Raw genomic sequence first — 16,082 nt, forward strand, 5'->3', positions numbered from 1 at the left:
TCAGTTGGCTTGGAAATGTTATAATAATATGGAATATGTATGTCTCTTGTATATCTCTGTATGTAATCTTAGCTTACATGTGTGTTAGTTTACTGACTAATGTAGATGTGTCTTGTGTATATCTGGAATCAAGGACATTGAAGCATTATTTGAGAAGTAGAGTTAATTTTAGCCTGCTCCAGAAAAATAAATTGGAGTACTAGTTGGCAATTATTTGCTGAATTCATGTCATTTATCATGTACGATGTCTGATTTTATATGATAAATAATATAACATTGAAGGTTATATGAGGTTATGAATCATTTGTTTTGTTTTTTTGTTTTTAAATATCATGTGATTAGTAATTAAAATTGGAAGACAAGAATGCGAGGGGTTTTCTTCTCTACAATTTATCATAAATGTGTTATTATTGATCTTCAAAAATATAATTTAAGAAAATTAATAAGTGTTTCATAATTTAAAAATAAAAAGAAAATAATCATGAGATGTATAATATTTATATAATGTAAATGTATATAATTATTTTAAAATTTAAAGTTTTACAAGTGTATATATATACATATTTCTTGTACATTTCTGTACGCTAGGCTTTTTCTTCTAAGACATATAGTGTATAAAATATAGTTTAGGAATATGATTTACATTTTTAAAAAATTTTTCCCAAAAAATAAACTTTTACCAGTTCAATTGGTTAGAACTGATTCATAGTTTCACCCTATTACTAAATCATACACAAAGTGGTTTTTGATATTGGGTTAAGGTGCATTTTTATTTTTTAACTTTTTTTTATGAGTAATTTTACTTTTCTTGATAAGTGAGCAAATTTACCTTGAATTATTTTTTTTTTTTGGAGAAACACTAGGTATCTTATAGAAGGGATCTTTTCCTCCTCGAAAAAATAATTTTGGAATAAAACTGCCCTACTTATTAGTATAGGGGTAAAATTGTTTCTCGTAAAAAAATTTAGGAGTAAAATTATAGCTTAAGGCTTTTGATATTTAACCTATTGAAACCAGCTTATTCCATTTGGTTTCTTAAACAGTAAATTTAGGTTATACTGTGCCATTTTTTTCGAAACATTTAAGGCAACTTTGCTCTTTTTCTATACATAAAGATACTAATTATATTTTTTTTGGAATATAATAATAATAATATTTTATAAATACTTCAATGACGACTATCCTTTATCTCTAAAACTTATGTGACATTGATAAGTTCACCCAAAAAATTTCAGGTGTCTATTAGTAAAATAAGACGATATCAATTTAAAAATATATATATATATATATATGAATATGTATGTATATGTATGTAAAATATAAAATTGATAACAAGTCATATTATTTATAATTCATTAATAATATAAATCTTCTCAAATTTTAAGCAAAGTATGTGAGCGCAGTTCCAATTACTAGTTTTATCATTTAAATAAACTAAATTAGAACTAAGTAAATTAAAGTAAACAAAGATGAAACTGAAAATTATTGATAAAGTTAAACAATTAAATTGAAAACTAATGATCTAGGTTGTAAGATAATTATAGAATTTAAAGCAAATATTAATGAAATAAATTAAAAAATAAATTTTAAAATACTATTAAGGAAAAATAATTATTTTTAAAAAAATAAGTATATAAAAACCAAATTATGTCATCTGACACCTATGGTCCCCTACATCTCTTCACATTTTTCCTTGCCCAGAAGCTTCGCTGATCCCACCTTGAATTTGTCTTCCACCACACAATTTTAGCATTCAAAGTACCATTCTTCAACTTGAAGCCTTCATGTTCCATATTGAAAAATCAAAACTAAGCATTCAAAGTCACCAAGAATGCAACTTGGAACATTCCTATATATCATTCCTCAATTCATATTCAAAGTTAGAGTGAGACAATTATCCGTCACCATAAACTTCTGATCTTTCCCAGAGAAACTCTTGCCTCCACCATTGTTCTGCAAAAATTGAGATGAGAAATATGAGTATACCCAACATTTCAACGTTGTCGCTTGAACTTACGTGTCATGTGACCCACTTCCTCTTCCTTTATTGAGCATTTTAGAGTCTGCAATTTTGTTGCCCTGCAATTTCGTCTCTAACTTTGCAGTCAACAACTGTATCATTGACCAAGTAAAATATTCAAATTTTTCTACGCTTCCTCTAGAATATATCCCGGGTCTTGTATTGCATGCTGTTATATATGCCATAGTACAAAGCTCGTTCACAAACTAACAATCCATTAATATTTTCTTTTAGATCATTAGCCAAGATTCTGAAGATAAAATGAATTTGTTTTTTACTTTTCCTAAAGAACTTTCAAGATTTTGGGTGTTCATTTTTCTGCTCGTATCTTTCTTTCTTTTTCATAGCTATGGAGATGAGGCTACAAGAGGAGACTATGAAGTTATACGAATTGGCGCAATTATTGATGTCAACTCTCGTGTTGGTAAACAGCAGCAAATAGCCATGGAAGTTGAAGCTCAAAAGTATAACAACACGTCAAAAACTCACAAACTGGCTCTTTATTTCCAGAACGCCAGTAAGGAGCTCTTCAAGATGACCTCTCTAGGTAAGAAATCTCAAGCATTTGCAAAGAAAAATATGTCAGAAAAACCTTGACATATAGGTGAACTTCTTTATAGCCTTTTGCTTTAGCGTCATATGTTTCTCTCTTGACTGTGCTAAACCTGGTTGCAGCTGAAGAATTAATTGATATGCAGAAAGTGGAAGTAATCATAGGGATGCATACATGGCAAGAAGCAGCTCTAGTGGCTGAAGTTGGAAGTCAAGCTCAAGTTCCAATCATATCCTTTGCGTCGCCTGCAATTACCCCACCATTGACACAGAAACGATGGCCTTATCTGGTGAGGCTAGCTAACAATGTGACTGCACAAGTAAAATGCATTGCAGACATCGTGAATGCTTTCAGTTGGCAAAGAGTAGTAACCATTTATGAAGATGACGGCTTTGGCGGTGGAGACTATGGGATGTTGTCACTCCTTTCTGAGGCCCTCCAAGACTTTGGTTCACTAATCGAGCACCGTTTAGCTCTTCCACCAATATCTGTTTTATCAGATCCAGGAGGGCTAATCAATGAAGAGCTGATAAAGTTGGCAAATATAACTCAATCTCGTGTTTTCATTGTTTTGCACTCATCCTTGGAAATGGTGACACATTTGTTCAGAGAAGGTTCGAGGATGGGACTTGTGGATAGAGAAACAGCTTGGATACTCCCAGAGAGCGTAACTAATTTTCTTGAATCTGTGGATAAGTCTGTCATTTCCTCTTATATGGGAGGATCTTTAGGAATCAAGACTCACTGCTCACACAATAGCAGTGAATATCATGACTTTCGAGCTCGGTTCCGACAAAGTTTTCGTGCAAAGAATCCTGAGGAAGATAATAGCAACCCAGGATTTTATGCTTTGCAAGCACGTGATAGCATCAAACTTGTCATTCAAGCAGTAGAAAGAACAGCAAGTGACAAAAGAAGTAGCCCAGAGGCCATGCTAAGAGAAATATTGTCTAGCAATTTCCTTGGTTTAAGTGGGCAAATTCATTTTGAAGCAGGTGCGCTCTTGCAGAATCCTATCCTAAGGATAGTTAATGTAGTTGGGAAGAGTTATAAAGAAATAGATTTTTGGACTCAAGAAAATGGGTTCACCACAAGCCTGCCTACAAGAAAAAGTGAAGAAAATGCTACTGCTGACACACACAGTTTGGATGGGGTTGAACGATGGCCAGGGAATTCCGAGAGGGTTCCAAAAGGTTGGAATATGCCTACAAAGAGAAAGCCATTGAAAATTGCAGTGCCGGGAAGAGCTTCATTTTCCAAGTTTGTCAAAGTAGACTATGGAAAGAATCCTAAGGGATTCTGCATTGATATATTCACAAAGGCTCTTGGACTTTTGGATTATGATCTTCCCTACGAGTTCCACCCTCGCAATGTAACTTATCCTGATCTGATTCAACTGGTGTACAACAAGGTAAAATCTCTTTTCCTTTGATCTCTTCTTTCCTAGCGGTCAAAAAGTAGCAAGACTGAAAACCATGTCTTCCATTATTCATTTGAGTTTTCTTTAAGATGATATGCATCATAGCCAATCAATTTTAAGTAGCCAAATCTAGCACCTTTTTCCCCTTCCCCGACTGGCAAGCTGCCCCCTCTATTTCATATACATTTAAATATATCTTCCTCTTGACGTATGCTATAAGAAAACTTTGACATCACCACATCCAAAACAAAAAATTCTACTGTTTTTCACGTACTAAAAGTATGTACTAGTATAAGAATTCACGTGTGAATATATGTGCATGTGCTTGGTTTACAGTTGTTGTGGATCACTAGATTTAATTGAACTTCGAATATGGGCATCACATTTGTTCTACTTCTCTGAACTAAATCATGATTTGTTCTTTTTGTTGTATTGGAACAATATGGTGGTAAAAGACTTATGACGCAATGGTTGGAGACATGACTTTACTGGCAGAGAGACTGCAATATGTGGATTTTACTGTGCCATATACAGAATCAGGATTGTCAATGATAGTTCCAGTGAAGTCTGAAGACTCAACATGGATGTTTTTGAAGCCCTTCACCTGGAAAGTGTGGGTGGTTACTGGTACCATCTTGATTTACACAATGTTAGTAGTTTGGTACCTTGAACGAGCACCTAATCCAGAGTTTCATGGCAATTGGAAGGACCAGTTTAGTACTGCTTTTTGGTTTACCTTCTCCTCTCTATTCTTTGCCCATAGTAAGTATTTTAGCTAAACCTTAATGATTAACATTCTTTGCTACATTAAACATGTTCTGTTTAGTGTCTCACATGTGTTCCACGCATATTTGATCCAAGAACTAACATTTTACATAATCTGAAAGGCTTGGACCCTTTGCAATATTATAGTGCAAATTAGTTTTACTTTGTTCCAAAATTTTGAGCAGTACTCTGTAGGATTCCTTTCCAATTTTGTCATGTATCATAGTCAGCCTCATATGTCAATATTATTGTTTCTTCGCCTTAAAATGTCAATTAAACTCAACTCTGATATGATCTTACAGGGGAGCAAATGCATAGCAACTTATCTCGTATGGTGATGGGAGCATGGCTGCTTCTAGTTATGGTTCTAAACTCAAGCTACACAGCTAGCCTTTCTTCAATGCTAACAGTTCAACAACTGAGGCCAAATGTCACAAGCATCGAGTGGCTGAAGATGAACAACATGAAAATTGGCTGTGATGGTGACTCATTTATCAGGACATACCTACAGAAAGTTGAAAAGTTCAAGCCAGAAAACATCATCACTGTAAATAGTGAGAACTATTATGACAGCAATTTCAAAAACAACTCGATCGCAGCCGCTTTTCTTGAACTCCCTTATGCAAAAGTGTTCATGAGTAAATACTGTAAGGGATACTCTAGTACCAAGCCCGCCACCAGATTTGGAGGACTAGGCTTTGTAAGTAGCTATATGAATCTTGTGGGTATGGAGTTTCGACCGATAAACATTATTATATATAGACATAGATAGTAAGTAATTAGTTGTCTATAAAGTTATAGCAAACAATATACATATAGCTTCACATAGTTAAACATTTAACATTGTTCTTGATAGGTCTTAGAATGGTTTTGGTACCTTCTGCTAAATAGCCTGTACATATGTTTTATTTAATATGCAGGTGTTCCAGAAAGGCTCTCCAGTGGCCAAAGATATTTCTAAAGCAATATTGCAACTGTCAGAGCAAGGAGAACTGACCAACTTGGAAGCAAATTGGTTATATAGCTCAAAAGATTGCTCTAACAACACAGATTCTAATGATACACAGAGTTTAAAGCTTGGAAGTTTCTGGGTTCTCTTTGTCATTTCTGGGGTCACATCTACCATTTGCTTGCTATTTTCTATCATCCAGTCATTAGGCTTTTTTCGTAGCCCTCAAAATGTGGCTGAAGAAGGTCATAATGAACCCACAAGTGATACTAGAACTAGAGTTTGGTTAAGAGCTATTGAATTGGCTAAGCAGATTTACAGCAGAAAGCTTATTAAGGAACCTGGGCCCACAAGTGAGGCACAACAAGATGTAACTAATTGTTCTTCTAGATGGGACTGTGTCAGTGCCATTGAACAAGGTTCTACATCACCAGTGTCAACATTAACTGTGCTCTGTCTCTCTACCACACGAAACACAAATGGGAACTCTTGATAATAGATGATTTACAAGGAGCGAGTATAGTCCCTCCGTTTTTAAATATAATCAAAAATTTTATATGCTTTCTTGCTTTTTCTATAAGAAAAACAATAATTGTCAAGAAGGATTTATGATGTCTTTCCATAATTGCCCTTCATTAAATGATAGTATCATTAATTTAGGAAAAAAAATGAAGGATTGATCACTTGGGTATTTTAATCTAAAATTTTCAATTTCAAGCATAATTATTAGAATTAATCAATTTTCTTAAAATCTATGAATTAGTTAAAATTTACTTAGATTTGAAAACTGAGGAGTATATCTAACACTTGGATTTAAAAGAAGGTAATTTGCTTTAATTTGTGATGTGAATAGGAAATATACCAATTATTAACAAAAGAGCGAATAAAAAATTTATGAAATTTATGTTTTATGTAGTTAAGTCTATTAGCTTACTGTCTTGAACTCCGAGTGACTTCTTTGAATTTCTAGCTCATACATACATACATACATACATTGAAATTCATGGTTTTTAGTTGTCAACAACATATTCTAATTTAACAAGTCAATTTTTGGTTGGATCAGATCGCATTTTTTAACTAAAATTTCAAGTTGTCCAAAAAATTTAACAATTGCAAAAACAGATAGGGTTATATATATAATATATATTGTTGCTGTAGAGGTAATATTACATCATTTTTAAAAGTTAAAGAGGAACATTATACTAAAAAAGTTAAAATCATCACAATATTTCTCGAGTAGTAGTATTAGTATCCTAAATTATTTATTGAAACAATGTCACTCCTCAAATGTTTAAATCATCCTCAAATGTTTAAATCATCACAATATATATCTCTCTTTGACTAATGGATATCGACATTTTTCTGTTAACTTTATGTTGGTTTGGGTTCAAAATTATTTTTGTCCCTAAAGTATTAAGAGGAGTAACAAATAACAATAATATCACATGTTATGCATATCTATTTATATCATTATAGGTTACGGTTAATATATAATTTGGATCCTAAACTATAAGTCCAATGGTAATTTCAACCTTAAACTCATATTTAGTATAGTTTGAATCCTCGACAATTAAATTTAGAACAACTTCACCCCCTCTGTTAATTTAGAATTAATGTTTGTTTCCTTTAAGCATAGTGCAACCCATGCTTCTTTATTTTTGACACCATTCATGCCCTTGTCCTACTTCTCCCACTTGCTCTTTGTTTCTAACACATGTTTCTTGTTCATAGCACATGGAAAATTGTGAAATCCGTGACGTTGGCTGCCTAGAAGTGTATATATATGATTTTTAAGCATTAAGTAGACTCCACAACAAATTAAATTAAAACTAGCACAAACGCATATGAATCCAAGTCACCTATATTAGAAATCAATCTGTAATTTACTAAATTAAAAGAAAATAAATTATAAACAAACCTCACATGGATATCTATGAACTTGGCTCCATTTGAAGCAATTAAAAAATGTCACAAGCCAATGCAATTTTGAATCCAACCATCTTGGTAAACCCTCTAACGTCACCCTGGAAGACATCTTTTACTGCAGTTAGGTCAACACTAGAATAGAACACTCAACTTGAGCCAGTCAATATGATTACTCACATCAAATCACCCTCATCTAACCTCTTAAATGCTTCAGACAAGTCAACCATCATCAATCAAAGCAACGAGTTCAGAGAATTAAGACAATTGATTGTGACCAAAGTGATGTTGTTTGGCTCATGTTAGACGAGTATGAGCTTCTTCTTTGGTGACAATGACACTAGCGAACCTTGAACTCATACATTCAGAAGTGTTTGGAAAAGTATGAACCTAGATTATTGTAAAAGGATTTGTTCATGAGATTGTTATAGTCATGCCCCGAAAATAAAAGGTGACTAGCATAGGGTGTAAACCACATCACACATTTCCTAAACCTTGAATCGAGAAATCTTTTTATTACTAAAATGTAATTAAATTTATACTGAAATTATAGTACCCTTAATATCATATGCATATGACAAAAGTTTTAATATTTTTGTAAAAATTTTGGTAGAACCTTCCTAGTAAATAGGACATTTCAAAAATTCTACAATACAATGTTTCAATAAAAATATCAAATCAATCAGGAACTCTGCTCTTTCCAACTAGCAATAGAGTGTATATATATGTATATATATAAAGATCTTAGCTAAAGCCTATGTGGAGCACCTAACACATTTTTCATAATATAACATATAGATTTGATCATTACATCAAAAAGGATAATAGCAAAATAATTATCGTCCTAGCTCAAAAGTAGGCCTTCAGTGGTTAGCAGAAGGTTCAACATCAGCTAAGGTATTTGAGACTAAAAATAATTTTTTAATAAATAACTTCCCAATTTACAATTGAAGGAAGTAAGGGAAAATACATCAATGAATCAATTCACAAAAATATTCAATTGAAAATAATATAAGCACATACCTCATATTTATCAAAGTCATATCAAAGTGTAAACCATGATTGTGTGAATTCAAATAAAATTTATTAGAAATTCAAATTCCACTTTAAACTTCAACATATTCTTAAACGTGTTGAGATTTACCATATAAATCCATATATGGTAAAAATAACAATTTACTTTAGAAAATATTTTTAAAAAATAAGTTTCAAAACTCATTCTTTAGTAGGAATTAGTTAGAATGATTAACAAGCATGGACTGTATGTAAATAACTATCAAGTATGGACACATAGTCCACAAGGATATGCATATACCTAGCAAGCACAACTAGAAGCTACAAAACAAGCATAACAAAAGGCCACGAATAACAAGCCTAGTAATAAGGCCCACAAGACAAGCGTAATACAATACTCACAAATACTAAACTTGTGATGTCTACCTTGACATTACCTGGACAACACTCACATATCATTGTGATAACCCAAATTAAATAAAATTCTTAAAAGTTACCACAACTCAAGGGTTCAAAGATAATTAGTTAAAACATTTGAATCTCAAGAAAACCCTTTTTAAAAATATTTTTTGAGCTTAAACCATGATTAAAAATCAGTTAAGAGAAAATACAAAAGCAAAGGAAACAAACTACATTAAAATCTGGCTTAAACGCCATTTTTCACTAATACTAGTCCGTCCGCCGTGAAGGATGGCACAGAGGGATGAATCCCTCGAGGGCCTCTTGCACCGCAGTTCAACAATCATGCACCACAGCGCGCACCTACTGTCATGATAACAGATGCTGTGATGACTTTTCTCCAAACTTCCGGAGCGCGCCGTTTTGCCATCCAACATCTGATTTGAGTTATTTAAGTGTCCACACGAAGCTATTTCAGCCCTCTAGCTAATGACACCGATCTTACACCCAAATAATCATCCATTTAAAAGATGGACACCCAAACTCAAAATGGTTCATTTTCACAACAAAACACATACTATGATGTCTAACTCACAATACACAATGCCATTAGCCCCGGAGACAACTTGACCACCTCAAATGGACCATGCACCACATAATAATCCATTCATATCACACAATTAAGTAATCATGCTCAAAATGACCACCAAATCCCTATTGGACAAGTAGACAAAATTCAACACATCAATCAATTAGTCATTTTGACACTCAAAACACTTAATATATATATACATATATATAAAAATCACTTATAAGCAACTTGGCCAAGCACACAATTAATCTATATCTTCATTCTTAGACCAAGATATACATACTTATCACAATTTCATACAAGTGATATTCAAATAATGTCATGTTCCTAAGTTGGCAATAATTATCAATAATATTCATTACAACACACAAAAAGAGAAAAAGGAAGAGCTATACAATAATGCTCTTCACTTTTCAAATGCCCCTGCCTTTCCCTTGCCCCTACCAAAGCCTTCACCTGTAAAATATAACCACAAGGTGAGATAAACATCTTAGTAACCAATATAGCTCATTAAATGTTTATTACCACAAATAACCATGAAAAAGTATTAAAACCATATAAATACCAAGCACACCATAATTATGAGATACATGGATCTCTTCTCAACAAAACACATAGTTTTTACACTGACATGATCATCTAACCACCAAACCTCCAATGCTCCCCGACATGAAACCATAGGCTCTCCTAGTCAACTACTTGTTGACCCGAGCACACTGTTGATAGTAGAAATACCCAGCCAAAGGTAATCTAACCTGCTACGAACTATGATTTTTTTCTCTTCACACACTTGTGATAGAGGCATTGTTGACTCCTAACCACACCCTAACAGGTATTAGGGAGTTGCCAGACTGCCCGGATGTCCCATGGTGTCAGCCCAACCATATGAATTTTTTACTCACATATCTCCACACACACATATCCTCACATATCTTAGATGAACTCCCACCCCTATGATCATGCTTTTTTACAATTTTCACTACTTTTCATCACATTTTCACATCACACTTATATACATAGTATATATATTTCAATTAGAAATAATAACCATTTACAAAACACTTTTTCATGCTAAAATCATTTACAATGTCAAATTATGCATAAAATTCTTCAAAGCCACTACTTTATCATTTAAAATTATTTCTACACAATTACAATAGTTAATAAATACAATAAACTATATGGTTACCTCAACCCTTTTGTCACACAAAAAAGGTTATCTTGGCTTAACGTTAGCTTCACATGTTCTATACGCATAATATGGCTCGAGCAATCTCAATCTATACCAATAGGTGACTGTAAAGACCTTAAAATTTCAAATACATATATATATATATTCTCTCAATTTATATTTTATTTAAATTAGTTTTATGACAAATGGAAAGTGGTGATCTAGTGAAACTTATGCTAATAGTTTATTTGAAGGTCCAAAGTTTGAATTCTTTTGAGCAATGGGTTAAATTTTATTAGTTTAAAATTTTGGAAAAAATTACAAGAAGTGCCCGTTTCTCTTTGTTATTAGAGAAAATGTTGTGCCCTCTCTTATAATTTTTACAATTTCCTAATAATTAGATTTTTATTCCTCTTCCCTCTCAGTCAAACGTGCATAAGGGTGAAAAAAAAATTTAAGATCCTTCAACTCAAGCTTCGTTGATGCCAGCTCCCTCTGTTCCTCTTTGATTTTTCCAGTGAGTTCTCATCGTTTTACCTCCAGTCAAGTCTTCCCTATTTTTTTCCTTTTCTTTTCTTCTCCTTTTCAGTGGTGCACACACATTTTAGACTAGAGGAAGAGAGTTGGAAATTTTTTTTCTCAATTCCAATAGCTTCAAACTTTAGATCTGAAAAATCCTTTCCTATCATCTTCCTCTCCATGGTCTTATCTTCTAGCCAGTGATAATAATGTGCTTGTTGTCACCTAGTCATCTTCCTTGTTCGATGATCTGCCTCCTTCACTCATGGCTGCGTCATTACTGGTGCATGGGAGTTGATTCATAGAAGCCAAAACACTAGATGGAGCTGCTATCGATGCTTCTTTTTTATTCTTGGTTTGATTTTACTGGCTCTGTTTTTCTTTTTCCACATGATGCATCAAAATTTCCCTCCCCTATTCAGCTTAAGGTGTGATTTCTTCTTCCTTTCACTGTCTTTGTTTGGAAATTTTTGGTACAAGAACTTCAAGTCTTCTTCCTATTTATTTTCGTGCGAGCAGGTGTGTGAGTTGATGATTTAAGTTGCAAAAATTTTCTCCTCTGCTACTGCTGCTAAATGTGACTAGTTTGTATATATGTGTATGAAGGAAAGCTTAATTTAAGATGAAATTTATGATCATATAAGAGAAGGAGATGATAGAGTGGGTTTGACTTTTAATTGAAGTTGATTAGATTATTGATTATAACATTGCTATTGAAAATTTTAAGGAAGTAATATTGAGGAGGAAGAAATTAATATGAGCTTAAAGATTGATGCCCATAAATTGTTTGATTAAATGCCCGTTTGGAGATTTTTTAGTTGACTGTGTATTTTCTAAGGTTCTAATGATTGAGGCAAAAATGATGATTGATTCAAATGTTATTTAGTAGAGTTTTAATTTGAGCATTGTAAAGGAGTTTATTTAAGAAGTTATTGAGGTCTTATTTGAGTTTTGAATTGTTGAGAGTTATAAAATTGAAAGGTTATAAAGTACATTATCATTTTAGAAGTTATACTTGAATGCTTGGAAATGGTTGGGTAATAGAATTAAAGGTTTCGTGTTTTGTTGAATAGTTTGGAATGTTGCACATTAAATGTTTGGTAAAAAGCCTAAGAAAAAATCTTTATGAATGAATTGTGTTCTTAAAATTTCAAAATTATTATTGTTAACTTTAGTTGAGTAGGTTCTCTCGAAAGGGGATCTTGTTAGTTTAAAAAAATAAAGTCCATTAAAATATTATTATATATTATATATTATAGGATGTTTAGAAGAAGAGAAGCTCAAATAGAGTCATAAGAAATGAGTTTGCAGACTTGAGGATACTGCAGGTAAGTGGATAGCGTCCCAACTAATTTATCAATTAATTTTTCTTATTAAAATTTATTTTGTTACATTGATTATTTTAATAATAATTATGTTGATTAGTGGATGCTTTGTTAATTAAATTTTTTCATTTTTAAGTTTTAAGATGGTGGTAAAAAATGATTCATCATAGCATATGAATGTTTTACCCCTTATGAGATATTCTTTCAGGATTAATAAAATTCCTTTTCATTAGCATTGGCAATTTTTGATTATTCAATAAATGCAAGCATGAGCATTGGATATGAAATTTGATTCTGGTAAGTTTTAATGCTTAAAAGTATTCATGCGAGTTTGATTTTGAGAATGAGAACTATATCTTGAAAGTGAGAATTTTCTTGCATGTTTGAAAATGGTTTTAAAAAGAGACTTTATCCAGATATTGGTTGCTAACGGCAGTTCCATTAGCTCTTGGCGCACCATGATACACCTAGCTAGCAGGGTGTGTATAAGAAATGCTAGCCCCATGCGATGGCTAACACACGTGGAATGGAGGGATGGTTATTCGTGAGCATTGTACTCACATTTGTTTCATGGCTTCGGCTGTGTTAGGTTACATACCCTCATAGACTATGTGTTCACGTTTGATTCGTGGCTTCGGCTATGTTGGTTACATATCCTCGTAAACTATGTGTCCATATTTGTTTTCATTGCAAGAGCCGCGTTTTGTTATTTTCTCTCGTGGACTATGTATCCACGTTTGTTAATTGTTCTGATAAGTCCCTATTATATGAATTTGATTATTTGGTAACTTTACATCCCATTAGTTTTAAATAGTAAATTATTTATAATTATCAATTTTGTTATTTGCTTCCTTACAATCAAGTGATAATATTATTTATTACGAGATTTTAATGGTTCGAGATTTTATTTAAAATTTTATAGAACCATTTTATTTTGAAGTTTATTAAATTTTTATAAAGATCGTTATCTCTTTTACTTACATAATTGTTTAAATTTTTTTAATTTTTTTATATTCAATTATTTATTGTTGGGATGTTATTCACTGAAACATTAGTTTGGTCTCAGATACCCTAGTTGACGTCGATTCCCCATTGATCCATGAAAACTCATAGATGTGCTGAGTAAAGAACTGATCAAAATTTCCCTTTTTATGTAACTATCAATTCTTATGTATTTTATTTTGGAGGGGTCTGGTTAGGTGCTCCACATATGCTACGTCTAGGGCTTCTATTTTGGTATATATGCTATCTGTTCATTAGAAAAGCTAAGCTCCTGATTGACATGGTATCCTGTGAATATTTTGTACTGTAGAGTTTTGGATGATCTTATTTATAAGTGAGGTTTTGTCGATACTTTTACAAATATTTTTTAAAACTTTATTTTAATGACCAATATCAAAAATGTTAAAATTTCAATATAAATTTAATTACATTTTAGAAATGAAATGAGTTTAAGGTTAGAGGCTTGCAGAAATGTGTTATATGGTTCACATCTCGTGCCAGTTACTCTCTATTTTTGGGGTGTGACAGTGACAATCGCCAATTATCACTCCGGATAGCTCTGAATTTACTAGGTTCTAAGTGCTTAAAATACTCAAATTCCTTTTCTAACAACACCAACAATTCCCACACACTCTAACCATCTTATTAAACATTTCAACATACCAAATTCACTAGTCAATGTCCCATATTATATCAAAATCCTCAAATTATACTTAGGGTTCGTCCAAACCCTTACCAAAACTTCTCAATCATCACAAAACTCATAAACTTAAGGTTAGAAGCTTGGTTTAACTCCCCAAGATTTTAAATAAACTAATAGGTTCGGTCTAAACTTAAGGGAACCGAAATCAAAGCCCCCACTATGCTAAATGTTCAAATTTTCACATAAAAGAGGAAGAAGAGAGAATGTACAACTTACCCAATGGTGAATCAAGCTCCAAATGCCCTCAAAGTAGCCTAAGGATCGTGCCTTAGCAGATCAAAAGCTCTCCTCCGTCGCTCTCTCATTTTTCCTTCTCTCTTCTATTTTTAGTCTGTTTCCGCAATCTGATAAGTGCTGAATTTTCCCACCCGCCGCGACACATGGCACAGAAAGCCCCATGAAATTTAAACTTCGTCCCATGTTATAGCTCACTTGAACCTCAACCTAGCCCTCTTCTAAAACTGTCCAAGGATCTAAAAACCATATTAGTCTCCATAAACCTCGCTAAATAACAATTTATCTAAATTGACCAAATTATCCCTTGAAAACACTGATAATTACTAATGAAGGAACTTATGATGTTACAATTCTCCCCTTTTTTTAGGAATTTTTCCCTTAAAATTTAAAATCTCACTCAAACACATACCTATATAAACAATTAGGGATATAACTGCCTCATTTTATCCTCAGTCTGCCAAGTCACATTACTAAGAGTCATTCCTTTTCAAAAGACCTTAACCAACCAAATGGTCTTATTTCTTAATTGTCGGTCTTTCACATCTACAATTTGCTCTGGTTCAGCTCAATAGGTCAAGTTTTCTTGAAGTTCCACCTCTTTCGACTCAATAACATGAGAAGGGTTGGGTTGATACTTCTTGAGATGACTCACATGGAACACGTCATGTACACCTGATAAACTCGACGGTATGGCAATCTGATAGGCAACAGGTCCTAACTTCTCCAAAATCTTAAAGGGACCCATATACCTGGGAGTCAATTTCTTAGCCTTTATTGATCTCCCAATGCCAATCATTGGTGTGGCCCTTGAAAACACATGATCACCAATCACCAATTCCAATGGTCTTCTACGCCAATCAACGTAGCTCTTTTGTCGACTCTGGGCTATCAACAACTTTTGCTTAACCAATTGGATCTTTTAGGTGGTTTGGTTTACCAAATTCAAACCCAACAAACTTCTCTCACTTAATTTTATCCAACACAGAGGTGTTCAACATCTTCTTCCATATAATGCCTCATATGGAGCCATTTCAATGCTAGAATGAAAGCTGTTGTTGTAAGTAAATTCGACTAACAGTAGATGTGTATCCCAACTACCTCTCAACTCTAAGGCACAAGCTCGCAACATATCCTCGAGCATTTGGATAGTCCTCTCAATCTGACCATCCATCTATAAATGATATGCCATGCTAAATTTCAACTTAATTCCCCTTTGCTCTCTACAACACTCTCTAGAAGTTCGATGTGAACCTTAGATCACAATCAGAGACAATATCCTTCGATACCTCATGAAGCCTCGCTATGTCATTTACATAGACGTCAGCATACTTCTCGAGTGAATAGGTAGTCTTCACTACCAAGAAATGCGCTAACTTTATCAACCGATCTACAATCACCCATATTGCGTCATAGCTCGCTTGAGTTCTAGGTAATCCAGTGATGAAATCCATTAATATGCTATCCCACTTTCACTCTAAGATCTCTAGTGG

The 16,082-nt window shown here is 33.2% G+C and overlaps 1 protein-coding gene across 1 annotated transcript; it reads left to right on the forward strand.

Annotated features, from left to right (window-relative positions):
• Positions 1-2,968: 2,968 nt before the first annotated feature.
• On the forward strand, positions 2,969-6,223 carry LOC129285988 (glutamate receptor 2.7-like). Its single transcript, XM_054922015.1, has 4 exons — positions 2,969-3,984; positions 4,449-4,755; positions 5,061-5,458; positions 5,679-6,223. The coding sequence occupies exons 1-4, from the start codon at positions 2,986-2,988 to the stop codon at positions 6,198-6,200; spliced, it is 2,226 nt and encodes a 741-aa protein (XP_054777990.1). The 5' UTR covers positions 2,969-2,985; the 3' UTR covers positions 6,201-6,223.
• The last annotated feature ends 9,859 nt before the right edge of the window (positions 6,224-16,082 follow it).

Source organism: Prosopis cineraria, unplaced genomic scaffold (assembly GCF_029017545.1).
Source record: "Prosopis cineraria cultivar Desert tree isolate PC_DT_omini unplaced genomic scaffold, ASM2901754v1 PC11, whole genome shotgun sequence".
Lineage (NCBI taxonomy): Eukaryota > Viridiplantae > Streptophyta > Magnoliopsida > Fabales > Fabaceae > Prosopis > Prosopis cineraria.

What these genes read in the sequence shown, in the direction of transcription:
- LOC129285988 (XM_054922015.1), top strand. Translation starts at nt 2,986, where the DNA reads ATGTTGTCACTCCTTTCTGAGGCCCTCCAAGACTTTGGTTCACTAATC. An exon ending in CTCTCTATTCTTTGCCCATA is followed by an intron (nt 4,756 to 5,060) that starts GTAAGTATTTTA and finishes ATGATCTTACAG; the next exon opens with GGGAGCAAATGCATAGCAAC. An exon ending in GATTTGGAGGACTAGGCTTT is followed by an intron (nt 5,459 to 5,678) that starts GTAAGTAGCTAT and finishes TTTAATATGCAG; the next exon opens with GTGTTCCAGAAAGGCTCTCC.